Raw genomic sequence first — 23,416 nt, forward strand, 5'->3', positions numbered from 1 at the left:
GTTGAAGTTGTGAAATACATATACAGGATTTCATAAATGAAGTACTTGAGACTATTGAGCTTGATGGAATTAAAGATACTTTGGTAGGCATGCCTGGTGTCAGTGGTTTATCAACTGAGCAGCGTAAGCGTCTCACAATAGCTGTGGAGCTTGTTGCCAATCCCTCAATTATCTTCTTAGATGAACCCACTTCAGGATTGGATGCAAGAGCGGCTGCAATCGTCATGCGGGCAGTGAAGAATGTTGTTGCCATGGGACGGACAGTTGTTTGCACCATCCACCAACCCAGTATAGATATATTTGAGTCATTTGATGAGGTATATCATTAATTCAAGCACTTTTCATATTCTCTATAAAACTTGGCTTGTTAAGCAGTGCCTAGTGACATAAAAGCTGGTTCAGTTGGAACTTGGAATGCCTTGCTAATGAGGATCATTTGGATCGCTGCACAATTTTTTTACGTGTTAAGATTATTAACATTTTGAAGTCCTGAAGATTCAACAAAGCAAGCATTAGCTTCTAGAAAATATGACGTTTTCAAAATCTCTCTATATGATGTTACGTTAGCAATTTTAAGGTTTGGTTTTTTATCCATCTAATGCATATTTTACAATTCTTGCAGTTAATTCTAATGAAAACTGGAGGACGCTTAATCTACGCCGGTCCATTAGGTCAACATTCGAGTGGGGTTATTAAGTATTTTGAGGTAAATTTACTTTCTTTCTTCTTCTTTTTTTGGACTAAGGGGCGAGCCTTGGCACAACAGTTGGTAGACCACAATTGTAGCCCTAGGTTGGGGCATCGAAACAGCCTCTCAGCAAAAATTGTTGGGGTAAGACTGCATAGGATAATTGTGCCCCCCCCCCCCCCCCCCGTAGGAGACTGCTTCTGCGGAAGCCTTTGTGCGAAAATAATTGAATCCTTAGGTTATCAATGTGACCCCTAAGCTTCTTATTTATAATAATATGAAATATACAAAGTTACATAATTACCTTTAGTAACCAACTGAATAATAATAACTTGAACCACAACTTATAATTAAACCAACCCACAAATAAACCGAACCAACCAACACTCCCCCTCAAGTTGAGGCATAGATGTTAATCATGCCCAACTTGCTCCAAATAGGGTAGAAATCTCCTTCCTTCAGTCCTTTAGTAAAGATGTCAGCTACTTGATCTCCAAATCTCACAAAAGGCATGCATATCAGCCCTTGTTCCAACTTTCCTTTGACAAAAAATCTATCTATCTCAATATGTTTTGTACAATCATGTTGCACTGGATTATTGGCTATACTAATGGTAGCCTTGTTGTCACAATATAACATCATAAGACTTGTAACAGGAAACCCAATATCTTCTAATAGACCCTTCAGTCATAAAAGTTCACATACTCCTCAAACCATGGATTTGTACTCGGCCTCTGTACTAGACAATGACACCACATTTTGCTTCTTGCTTCTCCAGGTTACTAGATTGCCCCCAACAAATGTACAGTATCCTGATATTGATTTTCTGTTAGGTGAACTAGCCCAATCAGCATCTGTATAAGCTTTAACTTTCAAATTATTTGAGGGTGACAAAAGTATTCCCTTTCCTGGTGTGGATTTCAAATACTGAAGTATTCTAATAACAACATTCATATAAGTCAAGTATGGGTCATACATAAACTGGCTCACTAGGCTTACTGAGAAAGCAATGTCGGGTCTGGTGTGAGACAAATAAATCAATTTTCTAACCAACCTCTAATATCTCCCTTTATCTAGTACTCCCTCTTTCTCTTTAAGCTTAATGCCTGCTTCAATTGGGGTATCCATGGCTTTACATCCCAACATTCCCACTCCCGAAAATAAGTCTAGGATATACTTGCGTTGGGACAAATAGATGTCTTTTTCTGATCTAGCAACCTTAATTCCCTGGAAATACTTGAGTTTCCCTATATCTTTAACCTCAAATTTCTTGCCGAGGAAGCTCTTCAGCTTTTGTATTTCTGCCCCATCATTCCCAGTGATGACAATGTCATATACATAGACTATAAGATGTGTGATGTGAGTTCCTAACCATTTCACAAAGAGAGTATGATCAGCATTACGTTGCTTGTAACCTATCAATGTCACAGCTTTTTGGAGGCATCCAAACCAACACCGAGGAGACCGCTTCAACCAACAAACCTTCCCTTTTGTTTTGCTATCAGAGAATCCATGTGGGATTTCCATATAAACCTCTTTTTTCAATTCTCCATGCAAAAATGCATTCTTTACATCCAATTGATGTAAATCCCAATCTTGATTCACAACTACTGATAACAAGACCCTGACTGTATTCAATTTTGCAACGGAGCAAAGGTCTCTTGATAATCAATTCCATAAGTTTGAGTGAACCCTTTTGCAACCAATCTAGCCTTCAATCAGTTGATTGAACCATCCATGTTATGTTTTACCATGAACACCCACTTACAACCTACCGGTTGTTTCCTTGGAGGAAGAGTGACCAACTCCCAAGTACCATTCTTCTTCATAGCCTACATTTCCTCTACCATTGCTGCCTTCCAATTTTTATTAGCATAGGCTTCCTACCAAGTCTTTGGAACAAATGCAGTAGATAAAGAAGATATGAAAGCTTGGTAGGAATAAGACAAAGAATTATAGGAAACATATTTAGCTATAGGATGCTAAGTACACGATCTGATTCCTTTTCTAATAACAATAGGGAGGTCAGAAGAAGATACCTCAGGGATACTTACAGGACATGAATCTGGATTAGGAGATTGGAGTGGTAATATGTCAACCTTCTCTACCTGCTGTTGCCGATTGGTTTTCTTCCTCTGATAGGTTTGCACATCCTTGCTTTGGTCAATTTGCCTTTGAAAGACCTCAATAGTGTGCCTTACAGGAGTAGTCTCCCCCTGGATAGGATCCTCACAAGGTTCAGATGGGGAAAGGGAAGACTAGGTGTCTATATGTATGCTAGCTAAATGCTCCCCGTGTTCAGGAATCTCTTATTGAACCTCCAACTGGGGCTGAATTAGGTTTGGTAGGTCTCTATATGTGACAGGAACATCCAAAGTGGGAAAAAACACCTTTGCTCTTGGAGTCTACCCCTGGAGAGGTGTATAATAAGGAGTAAACTCATTAAAGATGACATCCATGGACACTATTGTCTTCCTGGAAGGAGGATGGTAACATTTGTAATCATTTTGAGTTGCAAAGTACCCCAGAAAAATGCAGCGGAGGCCACAAGGTTCCAACTTACTCTTGTGGGTCGAAGTTCTGGCATAACACACACAACCAAATATCCTTGGAGGAACTATAAAGGAATATGTCCCTTGAAGGACCTCACTGGGGCATTTGAAGTCAAGGATTCTACTAAGCATCCTATTTATGAGGTATGATGCAGTGAGAATTGCGTCACTCCAATATTGGTCGGGGATATTCATGGCAATTAAAAAAGAATGAGCAATCTCTAAAAGATGCCTATTCTTCCGTTCAGCCACTCCATTTTGGGCCGCAGTAGCAACACAACTATTCTGATGTATTATGCCAGAATCAGAGAGGTATCTCTGAAATTCTTTTTCACTTTACTCGTTTCCATGGTCATTGTGAAGGACCTTCACAGAGGCATTGGACTGAGTTTTAACCATATTATGAAAATCTTGAAAACTTCAGAAAATTTCATTTTTTTTTTTTTGTTTTAAAAGATAAATCCATGTGGAGCAAGAATGACAATCAATAAAAGTAACAAAAAAACGATGGCCAGTAATAGATATACGGTGACAAGGCCACCCATCGCTATGAATTAACATAAAAGGAATAGAACTTATATTATTATTATTATAAGGCAAATAACTTGAACGAATCTGTTTAGCAAAAACACAAGCTTCACAAAAAAATCCCTATGACAAGATGAGACTAAATCGGGGAAAATTTTCCTTAGAGTTCCTATAGGGGGATGGCCTAGCCTACGATGCCACTGGTGGAGAGCTGACAAATTGACCTGATGAGGAGTAGCAAGCATAGCAAAAGAAGAGGCTCCATTTGATTCCAACAAGTAAAGGTTGTTGTCTAGTTTACCATGTCCAATCTCCTTCCCCATTACCAGATCCTGAAAGACACAGTAGGAGGGAAAAAAACGTTAATGTACAATTCAAGTCATTGGTAAGACTACTAATGGAATGAAGGTTAGTAGAAAAAGATGGAACATGTAAAATTGAGGACAAAGAAAGGGACGGTGAATGTTGTATGGTTCCCTTTCCAGCAATGGAATAGTAAGAACCATCAGCTATACGGACCTTAACTTTCCCTGAGGTAGGTAAATAATTCAAGAAAACAGAAGCAGAATCTGTCATATGGTCTGTCACTCCAGTATCAATAATCCATGGAGCAGAAACTGAAGAAGAATGGAAGCCGTTTAATATGGTACCTGAAGTATTAAGGTAGGAATTCGAATGTGCAGTTGACGAAGCATTGAAAGGGGCAGTGGCAGCGGCAGCGGTAGATGACTGTAGAATGCGCCTTAGAGCAAACAACTCTTCCTCGGAAAAACCGATATCTGAAGTAGGTGCGGTGGAAACAGTTTCTGAATAATAACCCTTGGGTTTACCCTTCTTTTGAGCCATTTTTTGTTCAAAATCTGCAGGTTTCCCATGTAATTTCCAGCACGTGGCTTTGGTATGATAGGGCTTGTGGCAATGCTCACACTTAACCATATCTTTAATTGATTATGTGCGGGACACCATACTCACACTTTGAAGAACAATTTTTCCACTATTAAATTATGTAACATAGCCAGACGACAACTCTCCTCAAATTGAACTAGTGCATAGGATTGTTCCAATGTAGGGAAGGGAGAGCGACTCAAAACTTGTACTCAAATCTGATCATACTCCACAGTTAAGCTAGCCAAAAAATCATACACCCGCATTTTGTCAACATATTTTCTATAGGCAACCACATCATCAGGATTAGTCGATTGGTAGCACCATAATGGTCTAACTATTGCCAGAGAGAGCGTAATTCAGCATAGTGCTGGCTAACTATCAGCTCTTTCTGTGTGGTCTTATGAAGTTTCTTTTGTAGCTCATAGATCTACGCATCATTCCCTAGTTCTCTATAAGTCTCTTTAGTAGCCTTCCAAATCTGGGCTGTTATATCCAACAATAAATATCCCCTAGCTAGATTTGGATGCATGGAATTCAAGAAGAATGACATGATAAGAGAGTCGTGTGAAATCCACTTATCCTAAAGAATGCCAGCAGTCAAAGGTTTGGTTGTAGTGCCCATAATATGACCTACTAGACCTCTTCCAGTAATTGTCAAATAGGCAGAACGAGACCAGATCAAGTAATTGGTTCCATCGAACCTAACAGAGAGTAATGGAAGGTTGGGATAATTTTCATGACTTATCGGAACTACAAAAACATCCGGTGTAGTCATATCTTCAGTCCACTCACCAAGAACACCACCAAAAACAATTTGGGTCAAACTTGCTGAAAATTCTGATCAAACCTTCTGAAAATTCTGAGCAAACCTGATGGAACGGCGGATCAATCTGCTGGAGAAAAATCTGATAAAACCTGCTGTTCTGCAGGCTGCAAACTGTTTCTGAAATATCCCAGGAAGGTGTAAGAGGTCAAAAAATATTTCTCTGAGCAGGGGTATTTTTTTGATTCAATGTTGCAGGATTTTTTTTATCAATACTGCATAAAACCTGCTGGTAGAAGAGTCTGAAACATCACAGGAGGTGTAAAACTCCAAAAGAAAATTTCTGCATTGCAGTAGAGAAGAGAATAGCAGAAACAAAGGAGAGAAAAAGGAGAAAGGAGAGGAGGAAGAAGTTGTTAATGGCAGAAACACAACCAGAAGGAGAGCAGAGGCGGAAGCAGAAAGAAGAAAAAAAATCGAGAAAGAGATAGGCGGAAGAAAAAGGAAAAAGAAGAAAGAGAGAAACACGAAAAAATAGAGTTTTTTTTGGTGTTGTAGAACACAAGAGGAAGAAGAAGCAAAGGAGAAGGAGAGGAGAGAATGCTGGCTATGGCGGAAACAGAAAGAAATAGAAAGCCGAGGCGGAAGAAAGAAGACAACAAAAAAAATCGAGGAAGAAAGAGGCGGAAGAAAGAAATAAAAAAAGAATACCTTGGTTTTTTCGATCCTAATTTAACTTGGCTGTGATGCCATGTGGAAATATTGATCCTTAGGTTATCAATGTGACCCCTAAGCTTCTATTTATAATAATGTAAAATATACAAAGTTACATAATTACCCTCACTAACCAACTGGGTTCACCCTCTTTTAAACTTATTTTTCATGACTATCCTGCATTATGCCACCTTTTGTTATAAAAAATAAGTAATTGCTATCTTTTGCTTCATTCTTTCTAGGAAATACCTGGGGCACCGAAGATTAGTGACAACTACAACCCAGCAACATGGATGTTGGAAGTTACATCTATATCTGCAGAAGCAGATCTTGGAGTTGATTTTGGAGAAATCTACAGGGGTTCAAGTTTATACAAGTATAACTTTCACTTTTTAAGAAAAAACAAGATTTCGTTGGATAATGTTAAACATTGATCAGTTATCAATATAAAACATGGTACTGTAAAATGTTACTGTTTTTTTTATTTTTTATTTTTTATTGCAGGGATAATGTAGAGCTTGTTAAGCGATTAAGCACTCCACTGCCTGGTTCAAAGGATTTGTATTTCTCTAGATATTTTCCACAAAATGGTTGGGGTCAGTTCATAGCATGCTTGTGGAAACAGAACTTGTCCTACTGGAGAAGCCCTACTTATAATTTAAGACGTTTTCTTTTTACATTCTTTGCGTCTGTGCTATTTGGAGTACTGTTCTGGAAGCAAGGGCAAAACATGTAAGACAATCTACTTATGCGCGATTTATTTTCATCATTTCTTTTATTTTCTCTTCTCCTCTTCTCTACTCATTTTTTTTATAAACAAACGGTCTAAGATGGGATTTTTTTTTTTGGCAAGCTTATTTCCATATTAAAATAACTCTCTTCATTTTGTGTTGCAGAAATACCCAGCAAGACCTGCTGAATATACTTGGTGCAATGTTTGTTGCTGTGCAACTCATAGGTGTAAATCTCACCTCGGTAGTCCTACCATTTATTGCAACAGAGCGCACCGTCTTCTATAGGGAAAGAGCTGCAGGAATGTATTCCCCATGGGCTTATTCATTTGCACAGGTCTAAACCTGTCTCTGAAACACACCTTATTTAACCTTTTGATGCATTTGATTAGATATCTAATTAAGAGTCTGGCATGGCAATATTGGAGGATGAAAATTTTATCCTTCTTTTGTCTTAGAGAAGTGCATGGTAGGACTAGATTCTTTTTCAACTTCAGGTTTTGCAATGGAATTGCCATTCGTTACACACGGCAGTACTTCCTCTCTTTTTTTTAAGAGGAAGTACTGTATTTCTTTATGGGAGAGGGTTCTTTCTCTGAGCAAGTAGAGCACACTACAACCTCTCACATTGATTTTTTTTTTAATCAACACTAGCTTTTCTAGTTTTCGCCATCTTAAGCTAACATAAGTTTGATTGCATACTGCAGGTGGTAATTGAGATTCCGTATTTGTTCATTCAGACTTTTATATATGTCATTATCACATACTCCATGATAGGGTACTACCTGTCAGCATATAAGATATTTTGGTACTTCTATGCCATGTTCTGTGTCCTAGCCTTCTTCAATTACCTCGGGATGATGCTTTTAGCTCTTACACCAAGTGTCCGTGTTGCTACAACATTGGCCTCAGCCTTTTACTCAATATTGAATCTATTTGCTGGCTTTCTAATACCCAAACCGGTAAGCATTTACTCCTTTTCTTCTGGAAATAGTTGCGTTGTTTTCTGAATAATCTGACCTTAAGTTGTCCACATTGATTAGATGTTACTGACTTCTGATAGACTAGAGAGGTACACTAATTTTATGTAACATTGACTCCTAGAATCTGTAAAACTTGATTGATCCTGACTACTGTTAGATCAAGTAAGCATTCTTGTCTCTTTCTTTTTCCTGGGACCATGGCTGCCTTATAAATTTTTATTAATCTTGAAAATAAAAATGAACTAGAAGAGATAGGGGTAGACCTAAGATAACCTTAGGAGAAGTGGTGAGAAAGGATATGTATAGCTTAGGCCTTGAATCTAGCATGGCCTCGAACAGAACTGATTGGAGGGCAAGAATCCATGTAGCCGACCCCATTTAGTTGGGACAAGGCTTGTTGTTGTTGTTTTTGTTGTTGTTGTTGAAAAGAAAAATGAACCATAACTTTTGACTACATCAGCTCTGAACCCTGAAGAAGAGAAACTCAACAGGTAAAACCATCATCAATTTATGTTATGGTACTTGTAATTTTGCTCCTACAAAAATGGGTGTTATACTTCTATACTCCGATTGTTGGAGGCATTATGGGGTTTTGTTCTATAAGATTTAGTTTGAGGTGTTATGGTCCTCTTAGTTGTCAATTGAACACGTAGTCACCCCTAGTCCAAGTGGAATTTTTGAGGTCTAGGTGGTTCTTGCCTTGGTGGTATCAACCTATTAGCCCTTAGTTGTGCCAAAGATCTTGAAAAAATAGTCCATAACTAAGAAAATAGCTTCTAGTTCAAGAACAAAAAATGGACTTTTGGCATTGGATCAAATCTTCATGCTTCTAATGTGGTAAGACATTGCTAAAGACCAAAAGAGAGGTAACATATATATTTTTTTTTATTAATTAAAAATATATTTTCATTCAGAGCAATTTTGACAGCATTTTGCGTACACCAAATATGGTTTGTCAAAAACATAACTTCAACATAAATTTGATTTAAGGAATCTTGGATTTGTTGAAAATATAGATTTGTGCTCTACCTAATACAAAAAGCCTCATGTATAATTAAATCCTTTGAGCAATCAAACTTTTAGAGAAAAATAAATTTCTCTAACTGAAGAGCAGATTATTACTTATAAGAATTTATTTTTCTGTGAAAAATGTAAGCCAAATTCGAGATTAGGTGTACCCTGACAATGACCAATTCCAACAACAATATAGACCAACTGAACATTTTGATTATTTCAAACTTTCCCATAGCTTGCTTCTTTGGTTATGCTATTTTCTAGTTTTATGTTGATTTTGGATGACAATTTGATGCGACTTATCATTGATTTTTTATGACTTGATTGATTTCAACATTGAATTTTGATGACTTGAAATTGGCTTTAAAATGTTGATTTTTGATGACTTGATGTTGAATTTTGATTATTTCAAATTTCAATAATCTAGCCTAGCCATATGTTTCAGTTTCTTCTCTCCATCCATCCCTTTTTCTTCTCCATTTCCCTCTTCTCTTCTCTACTTCTATTATCTGTTTGTTGACCTAATACTCCAACAAGTATTTATCTGTTTCCGAAATTTTCGTTCTACACTTAAGCGAAGGACTATGGTGATAAAGTTTTAATTCTCAACTGAACTATGCTTGGAGCAATGCATTGTCATGAATTTAGTACAGTAACCAATCTAGTTTTTCATTTTTGGTGTTCTTCTTTTCTTGCAGCAAATTCCAGTGTGGTGGATATGGTTTTATTATTTATGCCCTACATCTTGGGCATTAAACGGCCTCCTCACTTCACAATATGGAGACATAAACAAGGAGATATCGGTATTTGGTGCACCCCAAACAGTTTCTTCCTTCTTGAATGGATATTTAGGATACAGTTATGATAGCTTGGATGTTGTAGCTGTTGTTCTTATTGCATTTCCATTTACTGTTGCATGTGTCTTTGCTTATTGTATTGGAAAATTGAACTTCCAAAAGAGATAATCTTGTAAAGCCTTAGCCAGAAGTGCTGAAGTGCTGTTCTCTCTAATGAAATTTTGAAGGCATTTTGTTGTATCATATTGTGTAATATGAATGTTTGTCTCAATTCCCTTCAACATTAAACTCTATCATCAATCAACTACTCAAGGTAGAAATAACCCAAAGAAGATTTCCCATGGCTGTTCTAGGTTGGTTTTGGAAATTGCAAGCTCAATCTCTACTTTAGTTATTTGGACATTTTGATTTCTGGGTTCTATTTTGGTGAACCCAAATGGTAAGCTTTCAAGAGAACATAAAGAAGAATGCAATGGCTGGATCTACCACCCAGTTTAGGGAATCTAAATGAGACTTACAGATCAATCACTTGGCCTGATCCCTGTTTTTAACACCATGGCCAACAAAATTTAAAGTAATCATTCAATAAAAAGTCATTTTCTTTTGAAACTTGGATGGTTCTTTAGGTTGAATTCTCTTTTTTTTTTTTTTTTTTTTTCTTAGTTTGATGTGCAAAATTAGGGAAACTAAAAACTAGGCTTAGTAAAATGTGTATTCTTCCTCGGTAAAATTGAAAAGTAGAAATCAGTTTGAACAAATAGAAAATTCTAAAATTATATCAAAAAAAAAAATCCTAGTCTAAAAGCAGAGATTTCATTACTGTTCTTATTCCTGGTTCTGATCTTGGTCCTATTCCTAAAAGCATATTAAAAGAGTTGATATATTAATTTAATTAGTAAAGACTAACACCTTGTAAGTAGTAAGTAAGAGGTCGAAGACTTTAAATTTCCTTAAGACGGAGACTTCTCTTCTACATATAAATTATTTTCTGTAAAATTAGTGATTAATTATACAAATAATTCGAAGCTTGGACCCATGGATAGCAATGCCGGCATACGTAATTGTTGAAAATACAAAAATATGGGTACCAAATTTTACACTATACAAAAATTTTTAGAAGTTTTTTTCTTTAGGTATACAATGGTGGATATACCGTTCTTGAACCATTTTATACTAAAACTATTACCATATTTGTATGGCAATAGAAATTGTTTTCAAAAATTGTACCATACCATTTTTTTTAAAAACGGGATGGTATAGTCTTTCATAGGCAGTTTCGGTATATAATACAAAATTTAACCCTTATTAATATTCAAAAAAAAATAATTTTTGCTTACTTCTTTTTTGGTAAGGAAAAAAAAATCAAAATGCTAAGGAAAGTAATCCCTTGATGAGAAGGTTACATATAATGTGTAAATAGTAATGTATATGTTCTATTATCCTTAAGTTTTCTCCTAAGGAAAAAATGAATTTGTTGGCTAGGGACACCGACGAAATTGAAATAGTGATTGTTAGGAGCACACGGGAGTTTACTGAAGAACGTCTGAGTGACTTCTAGTTTTAGAACTTTTCAATGTCCTTAGTAGGGTTGTTTTTATCTTTTTATAGTTTTCAAGTGGACCACAAGGTTCGGTTTAGCCTTTCGGTTGAATCTATCAGGTGCATACACATGTACATTTCGTAAGTTTCTCTTTAGGTCATATCATCGGGATATATCTATATAGACGTTCCTTAACTATCTACTCCACATATTTTCCCGGAAAACAAAATTGTCCACTCTACGCATCATCTTCAATGGCAAAAGCTTATGCATAAACACAGTCCTAACGGGGAGATTTTTGTATTTATCTTTTCCATAATCATTTCCGTGTCTATAGTACGCAAATAACCTAAAAAATTATTAAATAATAGTTTTCATTATATTAGAGTTGCATTTATTAAATCTTATAAAATTATGCTTGGTAGGACCATTGTGACAACCTTTGCTTGTGTGGATATGAAGAAAATTTGTACCAAAAAAACAAAGGATATGAAGAAAAAAAATGTTGGAGCCTAGAGGAGTGCAGATCCTACTCCTACATAAATACAAAGTACATGGCACTTTAAGAGCCAACCATACGAAATCATTTTTTTATTGTGTACATATAAAATCATTTAGGCTGCTGCGTTTGTTTACAAAGGTGGGGTGGGGGAAAAAAAACATGGGTCTCATGTATAGTGGGGTGAGGGAGAAGAAAAGGAAAGGAAAGAGTTTTGTAAAAAAGTGATAGTGGTAGATCCCACTTTTTACTTTTCCTAACTTTTCCACAAAGTCTCACCAAATATGTGGGGTTTTAAAATGGCTTGTGGTGGGAAAGTTGGACTGCCACATCAGTAGACAAGGAAACTTGTCTCTCATTTTCCCACCCCAAGCAACCAAACAATCTACTATTTTGGGATTTAAGGGATAAATAAGGAATCTACACTATTTTCAAGAATTTATCCATCCTTTTTTTTCCACCCCACTTTTATGGGATTCTTTTTTTTTTTTTTTTTTTGTAACATCATTTATGAGATTTAAGTAGAAGGGTTTCTTCTTCTCCTCTTTTCTTTTTTTCCACTTGTGAAGAAAGACGAATTGCATACGATTGACTCCTAAGATATCATGCACCTCACTACATAAATACAAGATAAAAAAAAAAAACAATTTTCAACCCCGAGGGGTGGCTCAGTTGGCAAAAGACCAACGCTTCCACATAGGAGGTCAAAGTTTGAATCCCCTCGGGGCCAGGGGCAAAGCCTTGCCTATATTAATTATATAAAAGCTTCCTTGAGGATGTAGTATTAAGCTTGCCATGAAACTTTTTTTTTTTCTTAGTACAAAAGAGCTTATTAAGCCGGGAATGGGGATATTAATATGCCTTAACAAGATTAATTTTAGTAATGACTAAAATTAAAGATATTGTACATTAAAGAATACATAGAGTAATGACTAATAATCAATTACCTTTATTGTACATTAAATCTCAATTTTTCTTCTCCTCTCCCCCCACTTTAAGAAAATATCTCATTCTCTTTTTGTGTTTTTTGTTGTAAATGATGAATGTCACTGACTCACTAGTTTACCAAAAGATAGTAGCATGTTCAACAATAATATAATTTGAAAATATTTTAATATAACTAATAGTGAAAAATGTAAAAAAAAACTTTAGTGTATAAATAAGGGGGAAAAGACTTCTAAACTGTGGTGCTTCAACCTATAAATAGCAAAATGAAAATGGTTGCCTTGACCCTGGTAATTTTAAAGTTTCTATCCTTATTGGATATTTTTCACATGTTCTCATTGGTCCTTGGACCGCAAATCTAAGGGCAAAACTATTAAGCCCCGCAAATCTAAGGGCAAATCTAAGGGCCGCAAATCCTTGATTTTCTCTTTTCATGTGTGAAATGTATTATCCCTCCCTCACCCCAAAATATTAAAAATAAATTTTAAGAAATGCCAATTCAAGACCTACTTAGAAACATGAACCCTAAACTCTCCTACAATTTTTATCCATTCTAATAACATTTTAAATCTTAAATTTTAACTACCTAAAATATTATTGGGTAGTTGGGAGTCCGTATTAATACATTATCTAAACGTTTGAAATTTCAACAATTGATTTTATTAGATCTAATAATAACCATTGAATTATTCCCCCCCCCCCCACACTTAGTTTATGAAAATTTAACTTTGAATTTTCCCTAGTTTTAGTTAATGGACTTCAAACATATGTATTCGCCTCTACCTTTTTTCTTTCTTTCTTCTCTCATTTGAGTATTTTCTCTCTCTTTATTTTTTTTTTCTAGTTCTACATCCTGTTCTTTACTTATGTCACTTCTATAATAAGATTTTTCCACCTTTATTGTGTCATTTTTTGTCTTTGATCTTATTTATTTAATAATTCTTTCTTTCTCTTAGTTGTTCTGCTGTTTTTTTTTTCTCTATAAAAATTTTTTCTCAATAATTTATTAATCATAAATTTAGTAATTATTATTCATGATTTTTTTTAAGTTTCACATTTTAACGAATCTACTCGTGCAATTTTATCCCTCATGTTTTATTTCACTATATTTTTTATAATCTAAATATAAGTTGTGTTACCTATATTTTAGTCCTAATAATTTATGTAAAATTTTAATGTATTGACCCCACGTCTTAGTATGATAAAATAATTGAGAGGTGGGATCCACTGGGATCCCACACTATGTGTGGTGAAAAGATGTTAGAGATCGTGCAACGAGGAGGTGATCCAGACTCTCATTATTCAACCCCCCATGTTGAATCCTGGCTCTGCCGTTGCACTAATCAGTCCTTCTTCCTATACATATGCACTATGAAGCATGTATTAAAAACAAGAGTTGATTTTGCCTAAGTTTTTTTAACAAAAAAATTCCATTTTGCTCAATTTAGCTATTCTTTAATTGAAATTTTCAATCATAGTTTAACACTTGCTGGAGCTTGTCAAAACTGTTCAAAGTATTAAAGAAGGATTCTGATGTTGAGACACTATTACCAGATAACACTATTGTAGCAACACAAGAAAAGAAAAGGGCACAAGAGTAAGGAGAAGGCCTTAGTATTGGAGGCTTTAATGATCATAATGAGAATCCGGATGGTCTCCCTTACACTTTCCAACCACAAAATTAGATGGGACCCCACACATGTAAAATAAAAAAATTAAGAGGTGTGGGACTCGCAATGGTACATTGTGTTTGTGGTCAGTAAGCGTCCAAAAAGCACAAAGTGCTCCCCATCAGAGTCATTGATCTAGACTCTCATAATGAGGGGGTGCCCTTATTTATAGAGGACATTTTTGGATTTTAAAAGTCTTGAAATCATTGAATTTAACAATTTCTTGATATGTCCCTTTTATTGAAATTATGAACAGTAATTATTGACTTCATGGTTCCATCATATTATCTATATTGGGGGTTATAATAGAATCCATAAAATCTGAAAATACACGAATTTATGTAAGATCTTCATTTATCTCTTAATGATTGAGTAGTTAATGTGCTGCATACTTCTGTTTACAAGTTTTTTTTAATAGGAAAAAGGAAAATAATATTATTTCAGGTAACAATTACAAATTAGTATCTAGTACATTTACTCCCTTCTTGTATTCTATGAAAGATTTAGAGGCCAAATAGATAAACCATTGTTGGAGTGTGATATGGCTAAACCTTCTAAGGTTGATAGTTTTAATACAAAAAGTTAGGTGTACCAAAAGTGGGACATGAGCTATCAACTGTTTACAAGTTAAAAATCTAAAATATAACTTTAGAGACAACCATATAAATAAAGCTTTGTTTAAATTTTTTTTGTACCCAAGTTACTTAGTTAAATATGAGAACTACATTTCAGTTTAATAATTAATGAGAGGGAACCCCCCCCCCTTTTTTTTTTTTTCTTCTTAGCAAATTGAGATAACAGAATCAAAGTCAAAAACAATTCGATCGAGATAAATTTACAACGAACAAGGGTAGAATACCGTACCAATATTTAGTTAAAGACAACTTGCATGCACCTTTAGCTAAGTAATCTGCAAAACCGTTTCCTTCCCTAGGAATATAACTCAAAACTACTTTATTAAATAAAAAACAAAGTCTTAAAACATCGTTAACTAGACTTATACTCATCCATTCCAAAGTTGATTGGATACTTTGTAGAGCAAAACAATATATGAAAAACAAATATCCCAAGAAAAAGCTCCACCATGATAGAACTTGAAATAATATTACAATGATATATTGTAACTCAAGAAGGAGCTACACTACACAAGAAGTACTAATGTCACACATTTATAATTTTTCTTTATGTAAACCTAATAATTTCAAGCATATATTGAAATATGTTTTGTTTTTATGTTTAACCCTCATATCTCGTATAAGAATGATTACATCAATTTTTCCTTTTTGTGTATGGAATTGTTGTCAAATTGTGTGGCCCTTACACTAGTCTAGGGGCTAACAAAAGTCTATGATATATACCAATAAATTTATAATCTTACTATTTTACGATAGTGGAACTTTTTTGTCCCCCTATCTAAACTATGTAGTTTATGTACCACATAACCTAATAAGAATTTTTTTTTTTTTTTATTTTGTATAACTATAACAAGAAATGCAAAATAATTCTCTACAATGCTAATTTGAGGTTGCTCACTCTTAAGATTGATAATCATAATTTCAAAATAGGTTGAATTTAAATAAGGTCGGATACAATAATTATACTTGAAGTTCAAATTTTCATGTAGCATTTTTACGTTTTGAAGTATAGTTGGTAGGAGCACTTAATTAGAAAAAGATTGTTTTGGGCCAAAAAGTAAAAAGAGATTGTGTTTATAAATAAATATTGTAGACTATTTGTGTAAATATCCAAAATCATATCATAAATTTTCAACAAGTTTTTTGGGGGCACCAAACAAGATCTTGTCATTATCAAAATGATAAGCTTAGTTGCATTATGTGGGATCTAAATGGTGGTTTCGTGGTAGCACAAAGCTAGCATGGGCATGATACTTTAGCAACAATGATTGAGCTTAAAGCCAATAGAGATGGATTGTTGCTCGGATTTTCTTTAGGAGTTACGATTTGCACATTCATTTTAATTGTTTATGCCCAAGAAATTAATTTGAATTTCTTGAGATAATTTTAGACTCTCAATTTCTCTCCAATATCTCTCCTCCTCATTTTTCAAGAAAATATTAATTATCAAATATGATGTTTGATGTTTTTCTGTATTCTCAAGGAAAAAATGAGATCCCTTACAACTTGCCCCTTACAATTCCTGACTCCACCTTATCTTTTACCTACCAAAGCTATGACTACAACCAAGAATTTTTTTAGTTTTCTTTCAAGGATAATTATGTCTGTTTGCATATTCTTTTATTTTGTATTAGATTGATACGTATTTATTGGGATTATTAATGGGTTAATCCGTTACTAATTGCTAATTCTAAGCATAGATAGGAAGGTATGGTTGTTAGCTTTCGCGGCAGAATTGAAGTAACCCTAGCGATCAGCACTATTTACATTCTTTCCTGATGTGCGACTACCAATTTCTTGCTTGCCTAAAATTCCATGTTCAAAATTCTTCTATCTAATGTTCATCTCCATGATTACTTTGTTGATCATGCTTATATTCAATTCTGTTGCAACCCAACTATGAGACGAAGCAAGAGAAAGAGGGCATATGAGTGTGCGATGAAGTCGGTCTGGACATTGGAATTGTTCCATTGGCAAATGAGTGGACAATGGAAGGGAGGTGTTCGGGGAAATGAAAGGAGGGATGGACATAGTTGTGGATACGTGACCATGCAACGGAGGAGAAACCTAACACGTGCACTCTCATTCGTACACAAGGTTTTCAGGCACAACATATGAACGTGCATGAGATGAAGCAGCAAAGTGAAACAAAGGAGACGAGAATGAAATGCATAATAATGAGTTACAACAACGTTTTAGTACGATAGTTCCCAAAGAATCGAAAGAAATAGAGAGAGCTCTCATGGGATCTTTAGTTTCAGGCATGAACACGTTTTGTGTTGTTCGAACTTGCAATCGGAACTTTGGGTTTCTACTTCTTTGCAATTTGTGGCCCTAGGGAACACATGGTAGAGAAATGAGCTACCTCTAAGAAGATACAATAAAGATGAAATTTGGGTAATTACTGAGATTCAATGCAACCTTTAGTTTCTTGAAACTGCAACAACATTCATGGATTACCAAGATTATTTCTTGGAAGATGGAGAGATATATGTCAAATTTAATATTTTGTTTGTTCAAAACTATTTCTTAGGAAGTGGGATATCTTGGTCAAGAGAATTAGAGATAAAATTGCGATTGTAATGAAAACCAAGAGAATGAATAGACAAAATTGTAATTGTAATGAATATACAGCGATAGATATACCTATATACACTTAAATTAATGACTGAAGATAATTTGAAAAGTAAAAATTTTGTAGAAAAATTCAGTAGGTTTTCAATGAGGAGAAAAATAAAAAAAATCTAAGAGATTTTGTCTTTTTCAATTTGTTTTTTTAACGGTTTCAATTTCCATTAAGGAGAGGTAGAATTAAAATGAGGTAGTGGTATTAATTAATATTAATTTTAATTAATTATAATTATTATTATAAATTCTAATCAATTGAAAAGATAAGGGTATTTAAGAAAACGAAAACATAACCGTGTCCCTTGAATTCATACTTTTATAATAGTTATATGATAGTATAATAGTATGATAGTAATGATATATAACATTCTAAGAACCAATGGGAAGAAAGATTGCTTACTTGTCAAAAGAATAAAACCTTATTACCAATTTTTATTATTATTATTTTTTTATTTTTTTATTTTTTTTATTTTCTTTTATGAAATGAAGAGCTCAAATACTACCGTTATGATTCCCTTGAAAGAAAAAAAGAAAAAAAATTATGATTCTCAACTAGTGGGCTCAGTACTCTCGATAAATCTGCTTTCCCATCCGTCCTACGTGCGGTAGCAGACCATAAGCTTTACTTCGGAATTCTGAATTAATCCCCAAGTGCAGGAGCTCTGAACGACAGCAATGGCGATTGGGTATGTTGGGTTTACTCTTTGGAGCTCTTTCTCCCTTTTCTTTCTGGGCTCTCACATCTATTGATTTCTGAGCTCTTTTTTAACAAATTCTTACGAATTTTTAATGGGTTCCTCTGTTATCTACATTTTGGTGATATCAGAAGGTATCAAGCATCTCTCCCCCCTGCTTTGGATTCCACGTCTAAACCTCCTTCCCTTTTCGATGGTACCACCAGGTTTGTTCAGTTTGGCTCTATTTTTCTGATTCAAGCTCTCTGTTTTTGTTATTGCTTTGTTTCCTTAAACTTTAAATGTTTTCAAATTTGCATTCTCTCTATAAATTCTTACTGTTCAATGTGTTGGATTTCCTTGTCGAAGGTTGTACATATCTTACACATGCCCATTTGCGCAGCGTGCTTGGATTACCAGGAATTGTAAGGTTGTTGTTCAGTTGCGTTCATTATTGTCTCATGAACAGTGATTTTTTCCTTTTAGGGTGAGCCCATATATTATAGACCTCTCTGTAGACATCAGAATTTCCAGGCCACCATATACATGCCCATTTGCCCAGCATTAACAATTTTGGAAAACATGATGGTACTTCAGACCCAAACCTAACTTCTAAAATATGAAAATCAGAGGTTTTTCTTTCAGGATTTTAAGTTTCAAAAACTTATTATCCCATATTTCTAAGTATGAATAATTTGATAATTGTTTATTCTTCTAGTGTTTTTCAGACTCTGTTTCCATTGGCACTATTTTGAGATTTGTTCTGTCACCCTCTCTTTTCTTCTTTGTGCTGAGAAGCAGGGACTGCAGGAAGTCATTAAGTTGGTGCCAATTGATTTGCAAAATAGGCCTGCTTGGTACAAAGAGAAGGTGTATCCCCCAAATAAGGTGAAATTTTTTGTACTTTGACTTGGACTTTCTATAAACAGGGAATCTGTGAGGAGCTTATTGACATTGAAAAGTGCATTGACATCTGCTAGAATTGCATAAGAAAGTAAACTGTTGAGCTATGGGCTAATAAGTTATGGTTAGGTATTACTTGATATAGATGACCTATGGCAGTTTCTTCTAGAAGAAAACTTTAGAAACTTCTGTACAGATTAATTCTAAGTGTTTTCTTCATTTGTACCTTCAAGTCAACGTATTGGACCGGGAATAACGCCCCCCCAGGGGGTCATTTGATAGTTGATTCCCTTTTCCTCGATCAGTTTGAGAAGTAAGACCAGTCACATTTTGGGAATATGAATGAACCCAAAGCAGTTCCTTTTGGGGGAAAAAAATAAACTTATGAAGGATAAGCTAAGAGAAAGTTGATTGAGGTGGCATAGCCACATTCAATGGGGGAAAGGATTTGATCCAAATTGAAGGAACTGAAAGAACTGGGCAGACCTAAGATAACTTTAGGAGAAGTGGCGAGAAAGGATATGCATATCTAAAAGGGTTTACTAAGAGAAATGTCTCTCCATTAGAAACCATTTCGAGGTCTATTATTCTATGATCCGTAAACAATGAACAGCTGCTTACCTATTAATTTTTACGTATACTCTAAATTTCTTATTTATTTTTTCAATTTCTATTACAGAAATCATAGCTTTCTTATTGAATCTTGTTTCCTTAAATATTTCCCCTTTCTAAGAGGTCTCAGTGGCAATGTATACATTTCTCTTTCATTCTTGATTTTTCTTTTTGCTCACGAACATCTCATTTGTTAGCAGTGTATAATATGTATACTCTTGTATTCATCAAATAAATGAAGGTAAAAGGTGGAAAGGGCAAATAATTCCGAGTTAGCTTGTTGATTTGTTAGTATTGAGTCTCATTCTTAAAACCAAAAATGTGTTTGTGTATGCAAGGTACCATCATTGGAACACAATAATGAAGTTCTAGGAGAGAGTCTTGATTTGATGAAATATATTGATAGGCACTTTGAAGGGCCACCGCTTTTCCCTGATGTAAGACATGGATATCTCTATCTGACAACCATGGTGAGAAGATTGATATTCACTTCAAATCCTGACTTTAAACCTTTATTTGGTATACTGTAGGATGCAACAAAGAGAGAGTTTGCAGAAGAGTTATTGTCCTACACTGACACATTCAACAAAACGGTGTTTACTGCATTAAAGGAAGGTCGAGACAATGAAGCTGGTGAGGATTAGCTTCTAGCTGTCTTTTGAGACTAAATATATCAAGTCAGAGTTTGTACTATATATAAGTACTAGATGACCTTCTTCAATGTCCTTCACTAGGTTCTGCTTTTGATCAAGTGAAAAAGCTCTTTCAAAATTTGATGATGGGCCTTTCTTCCTTGGCCAGTTTAGTTTGGTAAGTATATATTCTTTTTTTATCCCATGTTGCCATGTTCTATACCTTTATAAATCATAGCAGTCCCATATTTGCAAGCATTACGAAGGCATACAAAATGATGCATATATAGCCTATGATACTCCTTGAACACTATTTCTACTTTGATGGATTTCCCCATCTATGCCAATAAAAATCAACATTCCACCTATCAAAAAGGCATCCTCCTTAAGGTCTAATAACTAGAAAGACATCTAACCTCTCTACAAACTCTTCTCAACTTAGCTGTTACAGTTCCACTACAAGTCATTGCATTCAGTGCCTATTACTCTACTTGCATCCATAGATTTAAAAAAGTAATGTCCATGTTTTCTCCTCTGTTCGTTTATGCCATCTCTACTTCATGACTGTGTATATGCAACATTCAGGTAGATATAGCCTATGCACCATTTATAGAAAGATTTCAGCCCTTCCTACTAGAGGTAAAGAACTACGATATTACAGCAGGAAGGCCTAAATTAGCAACCTGGATTGAGGTACGCTGTTTAAATCTTCTTCTAGAAACTAATTTTAGATTGTTATTTGAGAATTGTTGCTTCATTCCATCTTGTCTTTGTTATGTTCTGAGGTGAATTAGCATTTCTTTATTCCCCTAAATCTTGGGAGATGGACTCTCATGTCGTTCATACAATTCTTCATCAAACTGGGAATTTTCTATAGCCCTAAATGTTACAACTAGTGGAACAAAATTGTTCAAAATGGTGGAGTTCTGAAATAGCAGGTAGGTAGATCTTTAGGACACGTCATGGCATTGCTTTCCTTATGACGTAATTCATCCCTATCAATTGTGTTTAAACAATTTTCTCCCCTCCAAGGATGCTGCAAAGCCCTATACTCGTTGATTTCCTGATTCTATCTTGCACATAGGATTCAAGAACAATATAACACTTTTGAGAGTTACTAGATTGACACAATCTGGAAAATGTAGGCTTCCTCCAGTGATAGAAAAACTCTGCAAATTTTTTTAGAGAGGTAAAACAATAGAGGATACAGACATGAGAAAACCAATCAGGAAAATATAGAATTCTTGGTTTCTATTTGAAACACCCACAACCTTTCATGCTTTAATCTGGTTCATTAGATTGATCGTTAATTGTCCAGATTAAGCAACAACTGATTTGTCTACCTGTTCAAATGATTTGGATTCCAGTTTGTTGTGCTTTGGTGTATCCGTTTTTCTCTTATGCTTGTTAGTATCATTTATTTCCTTGATCAGATGCCAACTTTGGTTTATAGAACGGATTATTGCACATGTAAGATTGTGGACGTTGTATATTTATGAATGGCTTTGATTTTAGGAAATGAACAAGATTGAATCTTATAATCAAACCCGACGTGATCCCAAGGAGCTTGTTGAAAGTTACAAGAAACGATTCATGGTAATCCTTTCTACTCATCATACCAAGAATCTAAATCTCTGAATTGTCGCCTTTGTTAATTTACTTTGTTGTTAAGGACATTGTAGAGTGATGCTTAACTCTTTCTTTGGGGATTGGTTTTGCAGGCACAATTTTGAATGCTTTGTTGATTTCTTCAGCTTATAAATTGAATATCAAGCTCTATGCATTGCTGAATGCTTTAGTGCTTCTAAGGAGTGTAGTAGAGTACAAATATGAAATCTTATTGTGAAGACATAAGGTCATTAAATAAGGTTTGAAGTCTTTAATAGATTAAGGAACTGTATTTGCTGGAAATTAATTCGTTAAATGGGTAAAACTTGTTCAAATATAAGAAATAAACTACATCATACATATCTTAGCCCTTAACTTCCTGAAGGATCTATAATTTGAACAAAGCTACCGCTGAAAAAACTGTGTTTTGCTTTGGTTCAAGGAGTGAAATCTTTGTTTTATTGTCAATTTTCTCTTTCTTATTTACCCTTTTGTCAAGATACAGTAGTATCCTTAATTAAATGTGGAGAAAAAATTAACTATAATCCATTTTATTCTTAAAAAAAAAAAAACCACAAAATAAAGAAAGAATGATTGAATAAAACTCAAATAGAAACCGAAGAGAAAGGAAAATCGAATTTAACTCAAATTGGAAACTGAATATCACCTAAAATATTTTCAAAATAAATTAAGTTTAGTGAAGGTGGGAAACCAACTCATTTCTTTAATTAAAAATAAATGAAGTTTAGTGATGGTGGGAAACCAAATCGGATTTGGATTTTGTCGGTAAACCAAATCGGATTTCGATTTTGCCCATTTCTTTAATTTTAAATAAATGAAGCTTAGTGAAGATGGAAACCAAATCGGATTTGGATTTTACCCATTTCTTTAATTCAAAATAAATGCAGTTTAGGGTAAAATTGACATTTAATCTGGTTTTTATAAATAGGATAGCATCGTCTTTTGATTTCTTAATTTAAATGATGGACAAATTAGACATTATATATTCAAATTTAACGGCTACTTAACACCGTTATAAGGAAGGGGGGCAACAGTAATTTCTTAAGGAACATAATTTTATTAGTAATAAAATCAAACTACAAACTAGGAGCAATAGTAATTATCCCTAATATTTATTAGTAGCTGGACTTCTTATTATAAGAAAACTAGTTCATCTGGCCAAGAATCCTAGAATCCTAGTTTCATAATAGATTAAGATAGTGCATTTTGTTACAATTTAAGGTTGATCAAGAATCCCGTAAGAGACCTTGTTGTTGTAATGACAAATAGGAAAAACAATTTGTGTTCGGGTAATATCACGTAGTGTTAAAGGTACACCACAAAAAACTATAGGCTAATAACCTCAACCATAGGACAACAAAAGAGAGAGAAGATTGGCCTATCAAAGATGC

General features: G+C 34.7%; 1 protein-coding gene and 1 pseudogene across 2 annotated transcripts in view; both read left to right on the forward strand.

Annotated features, from left to right (window-relative positions):
• Positions 1 to 9,879, forward strand: part of LOC149006006 (pleiotropic drug resistance protein 3-like) — a 39,274-nt gene extending 29,395 nt beyond the window's left edge. Inside the window, exons 16-22 of the mRNA XM_089167948.1 lie at positions 27 to 317; positions 623 to 706; positions 6,376 to 6,509; positions 6,638 to 6,865; positions 7,030 to 7,201; positions 7,572 to 7,826; positions 9,560 to 9,879. Of these exons, the coding sequence (XP_089024074.1) occupies positions 27 to 317; positions 623 to 706; positions 6,376 to 6,509; positions 6,638 to 6,865; positions 7,030 to 7,201; positions 7,572 to 7,826; positions 9,560 to 9,826 (1,431 nt within the window). The 3' untranslated portion in view covers positions 9,827 to 9,879. The remainder of the gene's footprint in view (positions 1 to 26; positions 318 to 622; positions 707 to 6,375; positions 6,510 to 6,637; positions 6,866 to 7,029; positions 7,202 to 7,571; positions 7,827 to 9,559) is intronic.
• An 8,224-nt stretch (positions 9,880 to 18,103) lies between these two features.
• Positions 18,104 to 22,473, forward strand: LOC149006007 (glutathione S-transferase L3-like; annotated as a pseudogene). The gene is made up of 10 exons (XR_016175643.1): positions 18,104 to 18,261; positions 18,402 to 18,476; positions 18,619 to 18,679; positions 19,051 to 19,137; positions 20,103 to 20,201; positions 20,295 to 20,397; positions 20,499 to 20,574; positions 20,982 to 21,089; positions 21,912 to 21,992; positions 22,118 to 22,473. The product of XR_016175643.1 is annotated as a glutathione S-transferase L3-like (transcript).
• The last annotated feature ends 943 nt before the right edge of the window (positions 22,474 to 23,416 follow it).

The sequence above is a fragment of the Hakea prostrata genome, chromosome 9, assembly GCF_041222555.1.
Source record: "Hakea prostrata isolate BN-2017 chromosome 9, UWA_Hpros_2, whole genome shotgun sequence".
Lineage (NCBI taxonomy): Eukaryota > Viridiplantae > Streptophyta > Magnoliopsida > Proteales > Proteaceae > Hakea > Hakea prostrata.